Source organism: Phacochoerus africanus, chromosome 6 (assembly GCF_016906955.1).
Source record: "Phacochoerus africanus isolate WHEZ1 chromosome 6, ROS_Pafr_v1, whole genome shotgun sequence".
Lineage (NCBI taxonomy): Eukaryota > Metazoa > Chordata > Mammalia > Artiodactyla > Suidae > Phacochoerus > Phacochoerus africanus.
In genome coordinates, this window is record NC_062549.1 from 2,978,850 (window position 1) to 3,000,360 (window position 21,511).

At 47.3% G+C, this 21,511-nt stretch overlaps 1 protein-coding gene across 3 annotated transcripts in view; it reads left to right on the top strand.

Moving 5' to 3' along the window:
• AGO2 (argonaute RISC catalytic component 2) overlaps positions 1 to 21,511 on the top strand; it is a 93,412-nt gene that overhangs the window by 44,331 nt on the left and 27,570 nt on the right. For 2 of the 3 annotated variants that reach the window (XM_047783192.1, XM_047783193.1), the window contains exons 2-3: positions 2,600 to 2,795; positions 17,818 to 17,938. In XM_047783192.1, coding sequence (XP_047639148.1) covers positions 2,600 to 2,795; positions 17,818 to 17,938 — 317 coding nt within the window. Of the gene's footprint in view, positions 1 to 2,599; positions 2,796 to 17,817; positions 17,939 to 21,511 lie in introns of those variants that run through there. The other variant, XM_047783194.1, reaches the window with a different exon arrangement.

Consider the following 21,511-nt stretch of genomic DNA (forward strand, 5'->3'; position numbering starts at 1 on the left):
CCAGTTAGCATCCATGAGCACACGGGTTCGATCCCTGGCCTCACTCGGGGGTTAAGGATCCAGCGTTGCTGTGAGCTGTGATGTAGGTCACAGACGCGGCTTGGATCTGATGTGGCTGGCTGTGGCTGTGGCTGTGGCCGTGGCCGTGGCCGTGGCTGTGGCTGTGGCTGGCAGCTTGCAGCTCCTATTTGACCCCTGGCCTGGGAACCTCCATGTGCATAAACACCTCCCCCCCCCCCCCCGCCACCCCAGTGACTCACACTCAGACACTCTCCTGGGAAGTGACAGGCCAGCTGTTGGGGACTGTTTATTTTTGTATCCTTGTCTCTGGCACACCCCCGGGCACGTAAGGGGCACACAGGCCTGCCTGTTGAAGGGACGGGCTGTTGTGAAAGACTGAGTGTGTCACCTGTGAAGTCATAGTAGCTTAGAGTGATTAATAACCTTTAGAGCGTGTTTGTTTTCTCATAGAGAAATCAAAATACAAAACAAGTAATTCACGGACTCTGAGTTTTTCTCTGTCAGAACTGCGTAAGAACAGCTTCTATTATTTTGTGTAGAGAAGTTCCGTTTCTAGTGAGTGTCAGGAGGGAGGATGCACATGGATTTTTTTTTTTTTTTTAACGAGGACTTTTCCGAAAAAAAAAAGATCTTTGAGTGAAAATTAAAAATATTCTGTTTTTGAAAAATGATTTCTTTGTTTTTTCCTAAAACCACAGTTTGAATTTTTTAAATGGAATTACTGAAAGTTTGTGTTCGGATAGATTTTTTTTTTTTTTTCCTTTCTATGTGGGGGGAAAAAAAAGCAAGCACTCCTAGGTTAAAAGAATGGATTTTTGTTTGTTTGTTTGTCTTTTGTCTTCTTTAGGGTGGCACCCGCAGCATATGGAGGTTCCCAGGCTAGGGGTCTAACGAGCTACAGCTGCCGGCCCGCACCAGAGCCACAGCAACGCCAGGTCCAAGCGGCGTTTGCGACTTTCACCACAGCTCACGGCAACGCTGGATCCTTAACCCACTGAGCGAGGCCAGGGGTCGAACCCTCAACCTCATGGGTCCTAGTCGGATTCGTTTCTGCTGCACCACGACGGGACCTCCAAGAATGGTTTAAAGAGTCCTGGAGGAGGGACACCAGCAGGACAGTCTTGGCCTCTTTAATTCCACGCAAGTCCTACCCGTTTGGCCTGATAATTCACACGGCCCATCTTTGATCTCTCGTATGCCAAGAAGGAGAACAGAAATGTGCAGGACAAGCGTGGTCGCTGAGGAGTTGTTATAATGCACTTTAAGTAGAGAACTGCCTTGCTCCTCCGACGCCTCCTTTGCAGAAAGGTGTTCTTGTTGTTGCAGAGAAGGGGATGTTGGGTCTTGGCTTCCAGGAACCAGGGAGATGGTATGGGTAGCTGATGCCACGTTGACCCAAGCTCAGTTGTCAGAAGCCCCAGGGAGAAGGAGGACTGGGCAGGAAGTGGCGCTCAGAGTAAGGCATCAGGGTGTGTGTCTGGGTGCAGACATTGTCCTTTGTGACTTGGGTGGGCCGTTGTGGAGGACACTACGGGCGACTTTGGCAGCCTTCTCCCACCTGTCTGAGCTCGAGCTCCCCCAAGCATGAACGAGGGGGGTCCGGGGTGTCTGTGCCTTAGGTGCTCCGAAGACCCACGGCAGACAGGAAGGACCTTGATCCTCCAGCTGCTCGTGGTCCAGCTAGGGAGGCAGAGGCCCAGCGATGGCAGCTCAGTGTGGCGGACTCGTCCCGGAAGTGCTAGCAGAGTGAGCTGGAGACGTGAGGACTGAGGGCTAAATGAATTCTGCACGTTTCTTGGGCAGAGCGACATTGGCATGGCTCTGAAGTGTGAGAGCTCTTCTTGGGTGTATTGGGAGTGGGTCTTAGAGCTGCAGGAGGTAAGGCTGAGGCCAGATCGTGAAGACCGTGAGCGCTGAATGTTGGGGCTGCGTGGGAGGGCACCAGCAAGGTGTTTGGACGTGGTGAGATTAGACTGTGTGGAAATGGGTAAGGGGCACCAAGACCCCACTGGGATGAAGTGGGGACCCGGGCTGAGGCAGAGAGGTGTGGCCACAAAAGGATGGATTCAAGAGAAAGGCAGGTAAAATGATGAGCTCTGTTGAGCAGTTGGCCATAGCGAACGTGCGGGAAGGGTCTTGGTGGTGGAGTGGACGCAGCCTCGTCGACAGAGGTTCGGGCCTGGGGGCAGGAGGTTGGAGTCTGGGTGAGGGGTTTGAACTGTGAGCCGGTGGAAGAAGTAGAAGAGGGCTGAGTAGAGAAGAGCCAGTGCTTGAAGGATCTGGCCGAGCGAGGAGAGGACCAGGAGGGACCAGGAGCGAGTGGTGCAGTGTCGAGGCCGAGTGCACTGGGGGGGGCCCTGGGCTTGGCACTTGCGGGGACTCTGTGATGAGGTGGGCCCACGTGGAGGTGGGGGCATGAATCTCAAGAGGGGCAGGAGCGGTGGAGCAGGAGAGAATGGCCGTCCCAGCGGGGACCTGTGATGGCCTGGGGTCCAGGGAGATGGGGAGCAGGCAGGCAGGGAGTAGGCCTTGTGGAGAAGCGGCCCTTGGGTAACGGGGTTCTCTTTGCTGTCTGCAGTGCTCGCGCCTCCTGCACCGCCACCGCCGCCCATCCAAGGATATGCCTTCAAGCCTCCACCTAGACCCGACTTCGGGACCTCCGGGAGAACAATCAAGTTACAGGCCAACTTCTTTGAAATGGACATTCCAAAAATTGACATCTATCATTATGAGTTGGATATCAAGCCAGAGAAATGCCCAAGGAGAGTTAACAGGTATTCTCTTCATCCCCGGTTTGAAAACCAGTCAACCCGTTTCCCCCCAGGAAGCTTCTGTTGGATTTGCTTTTTTTTACATGTTCTTGTATTGACATAGGATGAAATATACATTGGAAGGGTACAGTTCATTGGGTTCAGACAAATGCATACCCATGCCTGTCACCCCAGAATGTTGCCTTGTGCCGTGGTCCCCCAGTCAGTGCTGGGGTCTGTGTCTCTGGAGGTGCGTTTCCTGCCTGTGTGAGTGGGGTCGCACAGCCCACAAGACTGCCCCCCCCCCCCGCTTCGTCCTGCCTCCCTCACACAGCATGTCTTTGAGATGGGCCTGTATCGTTGTATTTGTTAGTAGCTGCTCCTTTTCTTTTCTTTCTACAGCCATACCTGTGGCACGTGGAAGTTCCTGGACCAGGGGTAGAGTTACAGTGGCAGCTGCAGGCCACAGCCACGGCCACCCCAGATCTGAGCCGTATCTGTAACTGCTTGCAGCCACGCTGGATCCTTAACCCACGGAGTGAGGCCAGGGATCAAACCGCACCCTCATGGACACCACGTTGGGTTCTTAGCCTGTTGAGCCACAACAGGAACTTCAGCAGCATCTTCTTTTTATTGCTGAAAAATGTGACATGAATATTGCATGATTCGTTTCCTTGTCCTCTTGCTGAGGGCTCTAGGCTTTGCTTTTGTGAATGAAGGTGCTGTGAACATGCTTTGTTCACGTCTTTCGGTGGATGTAACATTTTCATGTCTCTTAGGTAAACAGCTGGGGGTGAAGCCGCTGGGTCAAAGGGTAATATAGATTTAGCTGCATGAGACACCCCAGTCGTTTTCTAGGGAGGTTGTACCGTCTCACTGTCCCGTCACTGCCGAGCGCTCTGGCTCCCCACATCCTTGTCAGCTCGTGGTATGGTCAGCCTTTTTCATTTCTGCTGTTTCAGTGGATGATTTCTCATTGTAGTTTTAATTTGCATTTCTTGATAACTGATGAGTTGAGCACCATTTCATGTGCTTGTATCCATCATTATCATATTCATATGTTATTTCTCCTAAAGTATCTGTTGAAGTCTCTTCCCTATTTTGAGGGGTTGCATTTGTCTTTTTGATACTGATGTGTAGGATTTTAATATTTTCTAGGTGCAAGTCTATATTGGGAATATTTTCACCAATATTCTGAGGCTTTGCTGTTTCCCATTCTTAACGGTATCTTTCACTAAGCAGAATTTTATACCTTTGCTGTAGTTTTGTCTGTAAAATTTTGAAAATAGTTATTACAGTGTGCTAAGAAATCTTTGCATTCTTGAAAGTTACAAAGATACTCCCCTCTTTTTTTTTTTTTTTTTTAAGAATAATTAAAGTTTCTGCTTGTTCAAGGGTCAACTGTAATCTCTTAAACGTTTGGCTGAATTTGTCATTGAAGTCACGTCGTCCTAGAGTTTTCTTTGTAGAAATGCTTCATTCAACCTAATTTCTTTATCATGTATCAGATTTTTCTATTTCTTTCTGTGTCAGTTTTGGTAGTTTGCCCCTTTCGAATCTATCCATTTCATCTGTTGTTGAATTTATTGGCATAAAATTGTTTGTAGAAGTCCTTGATCAAGTTTGCTAGGGGTTTATTAATTATATCCATCTTTTCACAAACAGCTTTTTTTTAAAGTGAGAATTGCAACTGGTTTTTTTTTCTTTTTAATTAATTACTTTTTATATATTTATTTATTTATTTATTTGCTTTTTAGGGCCGCACCCAAGGCATATGGAGGTTCCCAGGCTAGGGGTGGAATCACAGCTGTAGCTGCTGGCCTATACCACAGACACAGCAGCATGGGATCCGAGCCACGTCTGTGACCTACACCACAGCTCACGGTGATTCTGGATCCTTAACCCACTGAACGAGGCCAGGGATTAAACCTCTGTCCTCATGGATACTAGTCAGATTCATTTCCACTGAGCCATGATGGGAACTCCCCCCCCCCTTTTTTTTTCCTTCTTTTTAGATCCACAACTGTGGCGTATGGAAGGTCCTGGGCTAGGGGTTGAGTCGGATCTGTAGCTGCTGGACTACACCACAGCCACAGAAATGCAGGATTTGAGCTGCATCTGCACCCTAGACCACAGCTCACAGCAACACTGGACCTTTAACCCATTCATCGAGGCCAGGGATCAAACCCTGCATCCTCATGGATACTAATTGGGTTCATTTTCCGCTGAGCCACAATAGGAACTTGCGTGAGTTTTAATACATTTTAATTTTCACGCCATATAAGATATTTGCTCATTTTCATTATGAATTCATTGGTTTTTGTCTGTTTTGTTTCAGTTTTGTTTTGTTAAAATGTGTCATTCAATGCTTAACGTTTTTCTTTTTTTTTTTTTTTTTTGCTTTTTAGGGCCGCACCCCTGTCATATGGAGGTTCCCAGGCTAGGGGTCGAATCCGAGCTGCAGCTGCCAGCCTACACCACAGCCACAGCAACACCAGATCCGAGCTGTGTCTGCGACCTACACCACAGCTCATGGCAACGACCAATCTTTAACCCACTGTGCAAGGGCAGAGATCGAACCCGCAACCTCATGGTTCCTAGTCAGATTTGTTTCTGCTGCGCCACGACGGGAATGCCCAATCTTTAAGTCTTTAGGGGTTTTGTTTTGTTTTGTTTTGTTTTTTGATACCCTGTTGTTGTTGATTGCTCATTTAACTTCCTTGAGGTTAGGGAACATACTTCGTAAGATTTCAGTGTTTGGAAATTTACTGATACTTATTTTATGGCAATGCATGTGATTTTTCTTGTTAAACCTTCTTCATACACTTGAAAAGAATGTGTATTCTGGAGTTGTTGGGTGTGTGGGAATCTATACGTATTAGGTAGACTTGGTTGATAGTGTCGTTCCAATCCAGGTATCCTTTCTAACGTTTTGGTCCACTGATGATGGGGATTTGTCCGTTTCTTCCTTTAATACGATCAGTTTCTACTTCACGTGTTTTAAAGCTCTCTTATTAGATACATACGTACTTATAATTAATGTGTCCTCGGTGATACATTGGCCCGCTTGTCTCTGGGAAATGTCCTTCTGTATATTTGGCAGTTATTCTTGTTTAAGTTTTTCTGTCTATCAGTACAGCCTCATGAGCATTTGTCACACTCTTATGGTCGATATGTCTTTTTCTGTTCTTAATCTTTCAACTCACGGAGGTGTGTGTGTATTTCAAGAACATCCTTGTAGATATTCTGTAATTGGGACCTAGTTTATCCAGTCTGACAATGACTGCCTTTTAATTGGAGTGTTAGGTTCATTTAAATAGAATGCAGTTATCTGTGGCTGGCTTTATTTAAGTCTACCATCTTTCTCCTTTTGGGGGGGTTGACCTGTCTCACCCAGGCCATGTAGAAGTTCTGGAGCCAGGGATCAAATCTGCACCACATGTAGGTTGTAGACGTAGCTTGGGTTCCACTGCTGTGGCGTAGGCCGGCGCCTGTAGCTCCGATTCGACCCCTGGCCTGGAAACTTGCATGTGTTGCAGGGTGGTGGCCCTAAAAAACAAAACAAAACAAAACAAAATTCCGTACCACAGCAGCAACCCAAGCTGCTGCAGGGACAATGCCGGATCCTTAACCCACTGAGCCACTGGGGAGTTCCTGCCATCCTGCTACTTAACAAGAACAAAAAAATTTATATCTGTTTTTCATTCTTATTTCTCTTTTCCCTTTTCTTTTTGGTTTCGTTGGATGTTCTTTTGCGTTTCATTTTATTCCTTCCATTAATTTTGTTTTTGTTTTTTTGTCTTTTTGTCCTTTTAAGGCCACACCCACACATGGAGGTTCCCAGGCTAGGGGTCTACACCACAGCCACAGCAACGCCAGATCTGAGCCACATCTGCAACCTACACTACAGCTCAAGGCAACGCCAGATCCTTAACCCGCTGAGCGAGGCCAGGGATCGAACCCACAACCTCATGGTTCCTAGTCGGGTTTGTTAACCACTGAGCCACTGTGGGAACTCCATTCCTTCTGATAGTTTTTAACTTTACCTCTTTTGCTTTTTGAATGATTGCTCTGTAGTTTTCAATATGTGTCTTTAACTTAGTGTCATCTGCTTAGCATTAATATTGCAACTTCATATAAAATATGATTGTTACAATCACATAATTCCTTTGCTACTGTTGTCATGTATTTCATTTCTGCATATGTTAATAAACCTCATGGTACAGTGTTGTTATTTTAAAGAAATTAAGGGAGTTCCCTGGTGGTGTGGAAGGTTGAATATGCAGTGTTTTCACTATAGCGGCTCGGTCAACACTGTGGCACGGGTTTGATTCCTGGCCCAGAGAATTCTTCATGCCACAGGCATGGCCAAAAAAAAAAAAAAAGAGAGAGAGAGAGAAAAGAAAATGGTTTACCCTCACCTCATATTAACCCACATATAATATTTATTACCTGCACATGACCATATCTAGTTCTCTTTATTTCTTCCTGTCCATCAGTGTTTTGACCTGGAATCATTCCCCTTCAACCTGAAGAATGTGTTTTGTTTTTGTTTGTTTGTTTGCTTGTCTTTTTGCCATTTTCTTGGGCCGCTCTCTCGGCATGTGGAAGTTCCCAGGCTAGGGGTTGAATCGGAGCTGTAGCCGCTGGCCTACGCCAGAGCCACAGCAACTCGGGATCCGAGTCACATCTGCAACCTACACCACAGCTCACGGCAACGCCGGATCCTTAACCCACTGAGCGAGGCCAGGGATCGAACCCGCAACCTCATGGTTCCTAGTCAGATTCGTTAACCACTGAGCCACGACGGGAACTCCTGGAGAATGTGTTTTTAAGCTTTTATCTTGTGCAAGTCTGCCAGTGATAAATTCTCCTAGCATTTTTTAGAATCTGCAAATGTGTTTATTTTCTCATTTTTGAAAGATTTTTGATGAATATAGAGAGTTTTTGTTTATTTTTCACCACACCTGTGGCCTTTGGAAATTCCTGGGCCTGGGATCAAACCCTCATCACAGTAGTAAACCTGAGTCACAGCAGTGACAAAGCCAGATCCTTAACCAACTGAGCCACCAGGGAATTCCAGATACTAAGTTTTAAATGGACAGTTGTTTCCCCCCAGCACCTTAAAGATATTATTGCATTGTCTTTTAATCCTCAACTGTTTATCATGAAATGTCAGTTTTTCTTATTGTAGTCCCCCTGTATGCATTTGTCTTTTTTCCTCTGAGTATTTTCAATTTAATTTTGCTTTTTAACTGATTGACTTTTTTATGCCTAGGTAGAGTTTTCATTATATTTTTTCTTCTTGGGGTCCTTGGGTTTTTTGGCTTTGTGTATTGATACCTTTCATGGTACTTGGTAATATCATTTCTTCAAATATTTTTCCTGTTCCATTTCCTCCTCTGTTTCCAATGTTGCAATTTATGTATCTGTTAGACCATTTGATATTATCTTCAAGTCATTGAGCCTGTGATTTAAAAACAAAAATCTTTCCATCTTTTTACAGTTTGGGTAATCTTTAAGACCATTTTATCCACCCATTTTTTTTTTTAATTTGAATTTTATTTTATTTTTTAATTACTCAATGAATTTATTACATTTATAGTTGACAATGATCATCACAATCCAATTTTATTTTATTTTATTTTATTTTTTTGTCTTTTGTCTTTTGTTGTTGTTGTTGTTGTTGTTGTTGTTGTTGCTGTTTCTTGGGCCGCTCCGAGGCATATGGAGGTTCCCAGGCTAGGGGTTGAATCGGAGCTGTAGCCACCGGCCTACGCCAGAGCCACAGCAACGCGGGATCCGAGCCGTGTCTGCAACCTACACCACAGCTCACGGCAACACCGGATCGTTAATCCACTGAGCGAGGGCAGGGACCGAACCCGCAACCTCATGGTTCCTAGTCGGATTCGTTAATCACTGCGCCACGACGGGAACTCCACAATCCAATTTTATAGGATTTCCATCCCCCAACCCCAGTGCACACCCCCCCCCCCAAATTATCTCCTTTGGAAACCATAAGTTTTTCAAAGTCTGTGAGTCAGTATCTGTTCTGCAAAGAAGTTCAGTCTGTCCTTTTTTCAGATTCCACATGTCAGTGAAAGCGTTTGATGTTGGTGTCTCATTGTCTGGCTGACTCCACTTAGCATGATAATTTCTGGGTCCATCCATGTTGCTAAAAATGCCGGTATTTCATTCCTTTGAATGGCTGAGTGATATTCCATTGTGTATATGTACCACATCTTCTGGATCCACTCCTCTGTCGATGGGCATTGAGGTTGCTTCCATGTCTTGGCTATTGAACAGAGTGCTGCCTTGAACATCGGAGTACAGGTGTCTTTTCAAGTCATGGTTTTCTCTGGGTAGATGCCCAGGAGTGGGATTTATCCACCCTTTTTTTGGCGGTAGGGGTAATGTCCAGCCTTCTGCGGTACCCATCCAACAGTCTTTTTCGTTTATATATTGTACTTTTTGGTCCTACAATTTGCATTTGGTTCTTTTTCATAGCTTACATTCTCTGCTGAGATTGCTCATCTGGTTTTTTTTGTTGTTGTTGTTTTTTGTCTTTCGTCTTTTGTCCTTTTTTTAGGGCCGCACCCACGGCATATGGAGCTTCCCAGGCTAGGTATCTAATCGGAGCTATAGCCACCAACCTATGCCACAGCCACAGCAGTGCCAGATCTGAGCCACATCTGCAACCTACACCACAGCTTAGGGCAACATCAGATCCTCAACCCACTGAGCAAGGCCAGGGATCGAACCTGCAACCTCATGGTTCCTAGTCAGATTCATTTCCATTGCACCACAATGGGAACGCCGAGGTGGCTCATCTGTTCATTCATTGTTCCCATCATTTTCTTTGTGATCTTGAAAGTATTTCTAGTAAGAGCATATTTATTGTAGCATCTCTTGCCTGCTAATTACAACATATGGGTCATTTCGGGGTCTGTTTCTAATACCAGGCTTTCCCTTAGATTACCTGTTACTTTCCTTGCTTATTCATATGCATGATAAATTTTGTGTTTGTTGACTGTCATGTTACTTTGAGTGAGTCTGGCTTTGCAGTCTTCTCTGCTACCCTGCCCTACAAATTCCTGCCACTTCTGCCTCTGTCTCCTCAGCACAATGAGAGTGCTGCTTTCTAATGCTCCTTTCCCATTTTGTGGTTTGAAAGTTGCTCTCTGGCAGAGTGAAAGATGTGGCTTATCTCATGTTTTTCCCTTCCCTTAATAATCACAATCCTAAGCTGCCTGTTTTCCAATGCCAAAAAGTTGTCTCTTGTTTTTCATTTGTTTGGAATATTAGGATAAGTCCACTTACTTTGTCATGGTCAGAAACAGAATTCTCAGTTGTAGTTTGATTGGCTACACAGTTTTGTGCTGGTGCCTTAGAAAATACTGTTGGCTGTTAAAAAAAAAAAAAAAAAAATTGTTTTCCTGATCACAGCCTTTGTGAGAGAAAGAATGTTTGGGGATTCATTTCCCTTACCTATAAAACTAAACAGTTGGATTCACTCGGTGTGGCCAGTGTATATTGGTCTAGACTTTTAAGAAGGTGGTTTTGTGTATGTATTAAAATAAAAATAGTATATACCTATCGACCCACCAATTTCACTTCTAAGTATTAATCCCGGGGACATGTCTACAAAGAAACAGTACTTGATAGTTTATGAGGTCCCTTAAATATGAGCTTACTAAAAATTACGTTTCTGAACCAAAACTCTAGCACAACCTGTTTAAACAGCTTTGTTTCCTGAAGGTCCTTTGTTGAGGGCTTGCTTTTTTGTTTTTGTTTTTGTGGTCTTTTTAGGCCTGCACCCATGGCATGTGGAGGTTCCCAGGCTAGGGGTTGGATTGGAGCTGTAGCAGCCTGCCTGTGCCACAGCCATAGCACCGCCAGGTCCAAGCCGGGTCTGCAACCTACACCACAGCTCACAGTAACACTGGATCCTTAACCCACTAAGCGAGACCAGGGATTGAACTTGTGTCCTCATGGGTGCTAGTCAGATTCGTTTCTGCTGAGCCAAAATGGGAACTCCTGAGATCTTTTAATATGTCTTACATGCTTTGAAATAAATACCTCCTGTGTGTGGCCGGGAGACCCACACACCCACCTAGACCAGCACCAGTCACTGGCTGTTCTGGGTGACCATCTCTGCACCCACAACAGTACTGGAAGCATCCTGAGAGGATGGCCCTTGCCTCGTATTGAATCCCTCCCAGGGCAGCCGCTCAGGGTGATGAGGGATTGCCCTGCCAGAGCTGGAGGGCGCAGCAGTCTAGGATTCACAATGACTCATCCTAATGTGTGGAGATGGCATTTTCTCTCAGTCTGGCATGAAGCCTCAGGGTCGAATTTATTAGCTATCCCCCACGTGCACAGCACAAGGTCTTGGGAACTCAGGATGAAGACACTGACTTTGCTTTGGCAGAGACTGCGGTGTGGAGGGAGGTGGGGTGTGGAGGGCAGGGGACGCTTTGCAGCACGAATTTCTTGCGCTTGGACCCTCCCCTCCCGTTCCAGCGCTGCCCTGATATGGTCAGTCGCTGGTGTGCCCCTCTCGTCCCAGTAGAGTCAGGAGCTGAGTCTACCTTGTCCCCTGTGCCCCCACTGGCACAGTGCCTTCCACGTGATGGAGGTTTCGTGCGTGTCCGCTGGTTAGTAGCACAGAGGGAGAGAGAGGGACAAAGTCAAGCTAGCACAGAGGTTTTGTTAGCACACAAACTGTACTTCCAACATTTTTCCATGCTTTCACAACTGACTATAATTTTGAGACTGGACTTCAGCCAAAGTCCATCAGAATTAATAGCAAAGTGAAAAACCCTGAAGGCTCACATTTAATGAGGCAGCAACTCTCAGGCTGGCTCAAAAGCTATGGGGGCAGCATGGCACACTAGTATGCGGGCCACAAAAATGCAGCTCAAGACCCATCTTTGCTACTTACCGTTTGACGTGAGGCAATTTCTAAACACTGGGTAACTTGGGAACCTTACCGTCACAACTACAACGGGAATGTGGGCGTACAGTCAGGTAAAAACATCCACGTTAATCACCGTCAGTCTTTTTCTGTTGCCAGATGACAAAGCCTTAGTCATACCTGTTTTCATAAAAGAAACCTTCTTGTTCTCTGTGGCTGACGGCTCTCTCTTGGTGAGAGCCCAAGAGCTACCAGACCAATCAAAAGCCCAGAAAAGGCGCTTTTGCACACCTTCATTCCAGCTCTAATCTATATGCAAGTCCACATAGGATTTTGTCCCCTGGAAACTCAAAATCAAACAGTCGCTGGCAGGGCAATCCCTCATCACCCTGAGCGGCTGCCCTGGGAGGGATTCAATACGAGGCAAGGGCCATCCTCTCAGGATGCTTCCAGTACTGTTGTGGGTGCAGAGATGGTCACCCAGAACAGCCAGTGACTGGTGGGCTGTGTGGGTCTCCCAGCCAGCACTAGGAACCCTTGCCAATGGGTCCAAATTAGCAGCGCCCTGTTCAGAGGCACAGGATGGGCTACAAGAAAGAAGAAGGTGGGCACATCTTTCTACTGCCCTTTCCCTCTTGTTCCTCTTGAGCTCTGTCAAGTGGCCCCAAGAGAACACTCTCAAGTGCTCACTCTACAGGCGGAGAGGAGGGCGGTGCAGCATGACTGTGCCATTTGCAGCCTGCTGCTTATGGGTACTGCCCACTAGAGGGATGTGCATTGGTCCAGACTTCTTAGAAGGTGACTTAGTGTATATATTAACAGAAGATGATGTATATACCCTTTGATCCACCAACTGTACTTCTAAATGTTTATCCCAAAGAGGTATGAACAAGAATGTCTAATATGGTGTTGAGAGAGGGAGAGGGAGAGAGAGAGAGAGAGGAAAGAAAGAAAGAAAGAAAAAGAAAGAAAGAAAAGAGAAGAAAGGAAAGAAAAGGCAGAAAGAAAGGGAGAAAAAGAGAAAGAAAAAAGAAAGCATCTGTGTATCAGCAGTGGGAATGGTGAAATGAACACACGGGAGGGCTGTGAAGCCGTGGACGGCAGGGAAATGCAGCCTCATGGTATAAATACCACGTCTGGAAACAGACAACTATGTCGTTTTAACTAGTGCCTTATAGTACATGATACAATAACACGTCTATTTCTAGACTCGCAGCCACTCAGTGTATAGATAGTGACCAGGAAAGCCTCAAAGGCACACCTGGGAAAACGGCAAGCTCCAAAACCATGGGCGTGATGCAGTGTGTTTAAAAAATAATACACTGTAATTTCTTATATGCCTGTGTATTTCTGTAAATGCCTAGGTTGAAAAGAGTAACACTGCTTCTAAGAAGAGAAGTGAGATACAGAGGTGGTTTGGTCTAGGCAAGCTTACAGCATTCATTCCTCATGTATGAAATCTACAGCGAGAATGATCAAGGTAAAACCTGTGTAATTAGAAATTAGCAAAGGAAAGGAATACATTCAGAGAAGTTCTAGTGATTTATTTTCTCCCTCCCCTGTTCTACTCATCCCTCCCCACCGCCCCACCCCGCCAACCACTTGTTTGTTCTCTGTATGGGTCTGTTTCAGTTTTGTTATGTTTGCTGTTTTGTTCAGCAGTTAGCTGTAATTTTGGTGTTTCCCTGATAGAGGGTGAGCTTAAGTCCTTCTGCTTCACCTTCTTGTCCAAGTCCTCTTGTTTGCTTTTTTTATTTTTTAGATTCGATGTTTAAGTGAATCGTGTAATATTTGTCTTTGTCTGATGTATTTCATTAGGCTTAATACCCTCTAGGTGCATCCACATTGTTGAAAATGGCAAGATTTTGTTCCTTCTTAGGGTTAGGTAACTCCATTGTATGTATGTGCTACATCTTTATCCATTCAGCTGCCAGTCCACAGTTGAGTTGCTTTCGGATCTCGCCTGTTGTAAATAATGTTGCAGTCAACATAGGGGGTGTATGTATCTTTTCTAATTAGTGTGTTTGTTTTCTTTAAAAAAATATCTGGAAGTGGAATTGTTACATTGTATGGTAGCTCTTCTTTTAACTTTCTGAGGAGCCTCCATGCTGTTTTCCATAGTGGCTGCACCAACTCCCGCCAGCAGTGCACAGGGGTTCCCTTTTCCTGTGTTCTCGCCGGCACTTATTTGTTGTCAGCCATTCTGATAGGTGTGAGATTATATATCATTGTGGTTTGGGTTTGCATTTCTCTGATAATTAGTGATGTTGAGCATCTTTTCATGTGTCTCTGGGCCATCTGTTTGTCTTCTTTGGGAAACTGTCTACTCTGGTGGACTTCTTCTTTTTTTTTTTTTCCCCCTTTTTAGGGCCGCACCCACAGCAGGTGGAAGTTTGCAGGCTAGGAGTCCAATTGGAGCTGCAGCTGCTGGCCTACACCACAGCCGTCTGTGACCTACGCCACAGCTCATGTTGCCACTGAGACATGATAGGAACTCCTGGTGGACATTTTTAATTAGGTTGTTTGGGGTTTTTTGATGTATGAGTTCTTCATATATTTTGGATGTTAACTCCTTATCTCATGTTGTTTGCGAATATCTTCTCCCATTCAACAAAATTTTCAATTCATTTTGTTGACAGTTTCCTTTGCTGTGCAAAAGACTTTCAGTTTGAGGTAATCTTGTTTATTTTTGCTTTTGTTTCCCTAACTTGAGGAGATAGATCCACAAATACCACTAAGATGATGTCAGAGAGGATACTGCCTATATTTTCTTCTAGAATTTTATGGTTTCAGGTCTTAGATGTAACTCTTTAATCCATTTTGAGTTTGTTTTTCTCTGCGGTGTAAGAAAATAGTTCAGATTGATTCTTTTCAATGTAGCTGTCCAATGTTCATAACGCCATTTTTTTAAGAGGCTATCTTTGCAGTCATTCTAGATTTTTGCTTCCTTTGTTATTGATATAATTGACCATATAAGCTGGGTTTGTTTCTGGGCTCTCTCTTCTATTCCACTGACCCATATTTCTGTTTTGGTGCTGCACCATACTGTTTTGATGACTCTAGCTTTGTAGTGTAGTCTGAAGTCAGTGAGCATGATACCTCCAGCTTTGTTCTTCTTAAGATTGTTTTGAAAAAGAATGGATATATTTGTATGTATGACTGATTCACTTTGCTATACACCTGAAGCTAATACAACATGGTAAATCACCTATACTCCAATACAATTACATTTAAAATAATGAAGAAATAGCAAAGGCAGGAGTTCCCATTGTGTCTCAGCGGTAACAAACCCAACTAGGATCCATGAAGATACGGATCCGATCCCTGGCCTTGCTCAGTGGGTTAAGGATCCAGCATTGCCATGAGCTGTGGTGTAGTTCGCAGAAGTGCTTGGGTCTGGCATTGCTGTGGCTGTGGCTCAAGCCAGCAGCTGCAGCTGCAATTTGACCCCTAGCCTGAGGATTTCCATATGCCACGGGTACCACCCTAATAAGACAATAAAATAAAATAAAATAAGTAAAATAAAATAAAAATTAAAAAACATAGATTGTTTTGACTATTCAGAGTCTTTTGTGTTTTCATGAAAATTTTAGAGTAAATAATTCTAAAATTTGTATGAAAACAGTATGGACATACTTGATGACACTGAACTGTACGTGGTGGCAGATTTTATGTGATGTGTAATTTACTACAGTTAAAGCAGAGGGATGAGGACAGGAAGGAAGGCAGTTTTTGTTTTGTTTCAGTATTTTTGTTGTTTTGTTTGTTTTTTTTTTTTTTTTCCTTTTTTGGCTGCCCTGTGACATGTGGAGTTTCCAGGCCACGGATCAGATCCAAGGCACAGATGTGACCTATGCCATAGCTGCAGCAACACTGGATCCTTTAACCCACTGTGCTGGGCCAGGGCTTGAACCTGCGCCCTCGCGTTGCAGAGATCCTGCCCATCCTGCCGTGCCACAGCAGAAACTCCCATGGATCTTTTTCTGGGCTCTTGGTTTTGTGCTGAGGTCTGCTTGTCAGTCCCGCCCCAGCACTACACTGTCTTTGTCATTGTACCTTTTCTAGGTCCACTTCGTTCCTCTTTAGGAATGTTCTAATTAGCCTTTGTTCGCTATTTCCAAACTAGAATAAAATTAGTTTCTTAAATCCCATCAGATAAAAATTAATCCCTGTGGATTTTTATTGGAATGGAAGGAATGGATTTGTTTGGGGGTCATTGAATATTCTTGTCCATGAATATGGTATATCAATTGGTTTTTTGTGTTTTTTTAATATCCTATGATGTTTCCAACTCCCCAATAAAAGAGTTGTATATGCCACTTGGAACTGGTTGTCCCCTGTCCCTCACTCCCTACACATGCAGCTGTGGGGAAGTCCATTTCTCATTGAAATATATTTTACTGGTGCATTTAGGAAGGACCGCATTGGTTTCACTGACTTCCTCCAGTCCTGGGGAGGGAGGAGCCGTGGAGGGTGGGGCCTTCTCTTAATTTGTTTCTGCCTCTGTGTCTATAAATGAGATTGTCCCATGATTACCTTGTTGTGTTTTGAGATAAAGTTTTTCTCACCTCAGGAAATGAGTTGGGACGTGTGCCGTCTTAAATTCCATTCATGATAAATTTGAGTTCGGTTGGATGGTTTGTTCTTTGTGGGCAGAACTCCCCAGTGGAGCCATCTGGGCCTCGAGTTGACTGTGAAGTCTTGACCAAGAAGATGGGGTCCTTGCAGCTTCGGGAGCAGTGGTCTGGAGACAGTGTGGAGGAAGGGCTGCCTCATCCTGGGCCCAGAGTGGTGTGTGGAGCGGCCAGTGAGGTTGCACCCTGGCTGCTGGTCAGAAGCGGCAGGGATGTAGGCCGGGTCAGCCCTAGCTGTCCCTGAGGCTTTATACCAGCCAGGGCTGTGAACTCCCACTTGGTGTCAGAGGCCTGGTAAAGCCAGCAGAGCAGAGGCTCCATCTTTCTGGGGGCTTCACAGGCAGTGGGACTCACCTCCTGCCACTAACACAGTTGAAGGTCAGCTGACCAAAGCCAGTTTGAATGAGGAAAGAATGGGAGGATTCGCTGGTTCTGGCTTCCTGAGAGATGACCACACGCTGCCCCTTGTAGCAAGGCTGAGCTCAGGTGTGCTCCCCTCCGTTCTCCTGATGTCAGAGTCCATCTTTCCGTCTTCACCGCATTCCGTGAGCTGCTTTTTCCTGATAACGACTGAGATTCTGCGCCTCTGACCATCTGGTTGCTCCAGTCCTTTGGATGTGTCTCCCGTACAAGGACCTTAGGGCCAGGCGGGTATCAGAGCTTTCACTCTCTGTGCTTATTGAGAGTCGGGTGAGTGGAACTGAAACACTGATGGAGACGTGCTGGGTGGGGGCTTCCCGGGAGCAGAGACATGCCGACAGGTGCTGGGTAGGTGCTGCGCTTCCCGGACCCTCGGGCCAGCAGGAGAGCTGAGCTGTCTCTGGTCATCAGTGGCGTGTTTCCAGAGGTCTCTCTGTGAGCCGTGTGGACAGGTGGGCATGACAGGCGAGGTAGAAGCCCTGAGAGCTCAGTCCTCCAAGCAGCACAGCGGACAGATCTCCTGCTCGCTGGGTTCCCGCCGCCGTCACACCTGAGTAGCAGAGGGCAAACCTTCTCACTCATGGCCTTGCAAGTGGCCTGCGATGTGACCGTCCCGCTCGGTCAGGCCAGGTGTGGGCTCTGGGTAACATTCGGGGCCTCTGTTCAGGGGCCCAGACTGAAAGAGCTATGGTACCCAGGCACGTTGTATGGCACGTGACGGGAGCACAAGGCCCATGCCAGGCCCCCCTGAGCTGTCAGCGCCGTGGACGGTGTGGTCTGTGCGCACGTGGGGACCAGGAGCCCCATCCACCCCCTTCTCCATGCTGGTGTCTGCAGTGCAGCTGCTCGGTGCCCGGCAGGGGGCCCTTCTCCAGCTTTCGAGTCACTAAATGAATGAGCACAAACCCACTGAAAGTTCTAGTTTGATTCCGTATAGAAAGAAATAGAAAGTCATGTTATTAAAAGGAGCCGCAGGGCTGATAAAATTGCTTAAAACCGATGTCGGAAGAGTGCCCTCCTCGTTTGCCGTTTGCCTGATTTTATTGACTTTTTCTTGAATTCTGTCTCATTTCAGGGAAATAGTGGAACATATGGTTCAGCACTTTAAAACACAGATCTTTGGGGATCGGAAACCAGTGTTTGACGGAAGGAAGAATCTGTACACAGCGATGCCGCTTCCCATCGGGAGGGATAAGGTGAGGCCGCAGAGCTGTTAGGATCTGGCGGTGCACGGGGCAGCCTGGCTGGCTGTGCCTGGCACCGAGTCCCTTCTCCCCGGAGGAGGGAGCTGCTAACTGACCGTGCACTCCATCGTGCCATCCACAGAAACTGCTTTCCGTGTGCAGTGGTTTGTAGGGGCAGAGGGTTAAGTTGTGTAAGTCCAGAAAAAGAGTTGAGAACCTCTTAGCCCTGGAGTCGTGGTTGTATTGAAGCGTCACCTCATTGTCTTTATTCTTGTCCTGGCTTTACTGAAATAGCAGTAAAGTTTCTGCCTGGAAACTGTCACTTCTTGGCACATCTTTCAACCAGTGGGCTGCTCTAGGAGAGGGAGAGGACACACAGCTCAGAAATAATTTTACACATATTTAAAAAAGCAAAACAAAAAACAACCCAAACTAGTAATTTGACAATTAACCCACTGAGAATGTAAAAGCTGCTTCCCTTTGAGAATGACCTGTACGGTTAGCTTCTTAGCCCCAGGGTCCCCTAGAAGTAGAGTGCTCAGAGCTTAGAGGGGCCGAAGCTGCTGCCCAGTGACCTGCAAGTTCTCCACAGGCGGTACATTTTTTTGCGTTTGCATTTTCATGCTAATCTTAAAATGACTAAGCTCCTTCCCCCCAACTGGCTGGCCAGCAGGGCAGCTGGTTTCAGCACCCAGCAGTCGGCTTGAGGTGCAGTGCTCTGATAGGGAGCAGGGTGCTCGAGGCTAAGGGAGGGCCAGTGGTGATAAGGGCTCAGGCCTCAAGTGACACTGGGCGATAACAGTGGCACTCCGGCGGCCTGGCACGGCCCCGGGTGAATGACAGTGTTCCAGCTGTGAGGGAACCCAGCTGAGCTGGATCGCCTCTTGCAACTTAACCTGCTCCGCCTTTGGAATTTATTGATTACCAAGTTTCGTGTTTAATATGCACATTTGGTTTTGTTTAAAGTTGTATAAGAAAGAAAAGCATAAGGAGTTTATTCACAGTTTTGTCTGCACATATTTATAGTTAGATGCCAGGAGGGAGGGGCTCAGGAATAGTTTTCCTTCCGAGGGTGACAGGGTTGGAGAGTCGGAGTAGGGCAGTGAAGCTCTCCTCCTTGGGCCCCTCCTCTCTGGGGCCCTGCCTCTCGGGGGTCCTCCTCCTCGGGACTCTTCTCTTAGGGGGCTCCTCCTCGGGGCTCTCCTGCTACCTTTGGGGTTGAGGGTCCCTCCAGAGAAGCTGCAGCCTCCATCGGGGTGCTTCAAAGCAGCTGGGAGAACAGGTGCTTGGTGAGTGTGTCTCTCTCCCCAGGGGAGCATGGGCTGAGCGCCCAGCCGGTCTGGCCATCACTGTGTCCCAGGACATCTGGCAACAGTCTGCCATCCCAGAAGACCTTCGCCCGAGCGCCCCTGGAGAGGCCCGTGGCCTGGAGTGGCAGCCCCCAGGCCCTGCCGGTGATGCCCCTCCTTCCTTGCAGACTGGTGGGAGCGAGCTCAGGGCCTTGGCCTCACGGCAGCCGAGTCGGGCCAAGAAGGCCCTGTGGAGAGCAGGCTCTCTTCCTGCCCTCTGCCAGGCAGCTTCCGAGTCTCTGCCTCCGAGCTGCATGGCAGCAACAGGCGGGACTCTCCCCATTGCCGCGCCAGTCTGTCACCTTGGTGACGTTCAGAGGGAGTTGAGCTGTGGCTTTGGTCTGTCTGAGAGATTGAGTTTCACTGTCATCTTGCCATTTTTCAGGCCTGGGGTGGTGCCACCTGCTGATGCTCAGCTGTCCGTGGTCAGGTGCAGTGTCCTTGTGTCACAGCTTCAGCAGCGCTGGCATCCTCGGTGGGCACAGGCATCTGTGAGGCGGGTGGGTTACCTTCCTGGTCCCCTGTTACAGGCAGGGAGCCCCCACGCCCTGCGTAACCCTGGTCGGTGCTGCCTGTGGAGGCTGCCTTGTTGGGACTGTTGAGAGACTGGAGCACCTCGGTGTGCGGAACGACTCCACTGGCCGCAGCCCAGGCGAAGCCCTGCCCCTGGGGGGACAATTCTGTTGAATCTCCATCGTTCCTAAGATATTAGGTGTGTGCGCCACTCGGCCTCTTGAGACGTAGTTACTGGCAGAGAATGTTATGGAGCCTCAGGTTTATTCTGTTCCCTTTTTATAGGGGCCAAGAGGAGGCTGGTCTAGAATCTATTGAAAAATGTAAATACTGGGAGTTCTTCTTGGGGCTCAGCGGGTTAGGAATTTGACTGGTAGCCATGAGGATGCAGGTTCGATCCCTGGCCCTGCTCAGTGGGTTAAGGAACCGGTTGCCATGAGCTGTGGTGTAGGTCACAGATGTGGCTCTGATCTGGCGTGGCTGCAGCTGTGGCTTTGGCGTAGGCCAGCAGCTGCAGCTCCGATTCAACCCCTCGCCTGGGAACTTCCATATGCCACGGGTGCAGCCATAAAAAAAGAAAAAAAACTTAACAAAGAACTATCTAGATAACATTTAAAATGGAAATACCTTTTGTTGAAGGAAACTGAGTCCCTCTCGGTCCCCACTCAGTGTGTCATAAAAGTATTTTTACAGAAGGACGTCCACCAGCACGGAATTAGTACCAGTTCACAGAATTGTTCTTCAGATACCAGAGCTCCGCTGGGTGGAGGCCTGTGCGGTGGGCGTGAAGTCCTGCTGTAGACGCCGGCATGTAAGGTGGAAACCAGCCTAGGGTTTCCACCCCCTGTTGTCTGTGTCCTTGGCGTGCCATTTCTCAACAGGTGGCACTGCTTTCTCCTCGAGCTGTCATTGGTGTCAGGTCTCTCTCGGTCCACACTAAAACCCTCCCCGGTGCCCTCCCCCATAGCCACGACCCTGTTGCCTTGGGTTAAACTGACCCTCTGCTCTTCGTTGGTTTTATCAGCTGTGTTATATATTTTGTTCTGCAGGAAATGATGCTGCGGTGTCCTTCTTTTATTCGGTATTGGATACTTAAAATCCATCCGTCATGAAAAAATCTGTTCCTTTTCACTGCTTTGTTCTCCCTTGGATGGACCTGGGGCTGTTGGGCGTGGTGTGTGGGCTGTGCTGGAGCACACCTGGGACCCAGGGCGCAGGGGCAGCAGTGCGGTCTGGTCACGGCTCTAGTGCTGTCTCAATGAGGTGTAGCAAGTGCCTAAGGGGGGGAGCCCCGGGGAGTGGAGGGGAGTGGATAGGAGTTGAGCGCAGGCTGCTGGGTGAGGGAGGGGGTCCAGGGAAAGAATGAATGAGCTTGGATGCGACAGCTCCTCAGAGTTTGATGGGAGCCTGAATAGGGGCAGCCTTCCAGGCCGATGGTGCAGAAGCAGCAGGACGGAACTCCTTCTGAGACAGAGCAGACTCGGGCAGGCCTCGCAGGCCCCTGGGCCTCGAGTGGGAGGTGGACAGGCCTTGGACGTCAGCCCGGCCCAGTCCCCCTGCCCTTCCGTGGTTGTGTGGCCTCAAGCTGGACTGTCAGCCTCGGTGTCTGTATTTTTATGTGTAAAATGGGGTAGGTCTCCCTTGCTGGAGTTTTTGCATGGTTAAGGGTAAACTATATATAATCCGTGGCCTTTCAGTTGGGGTGCCGTCCCCGGGGAAGCAG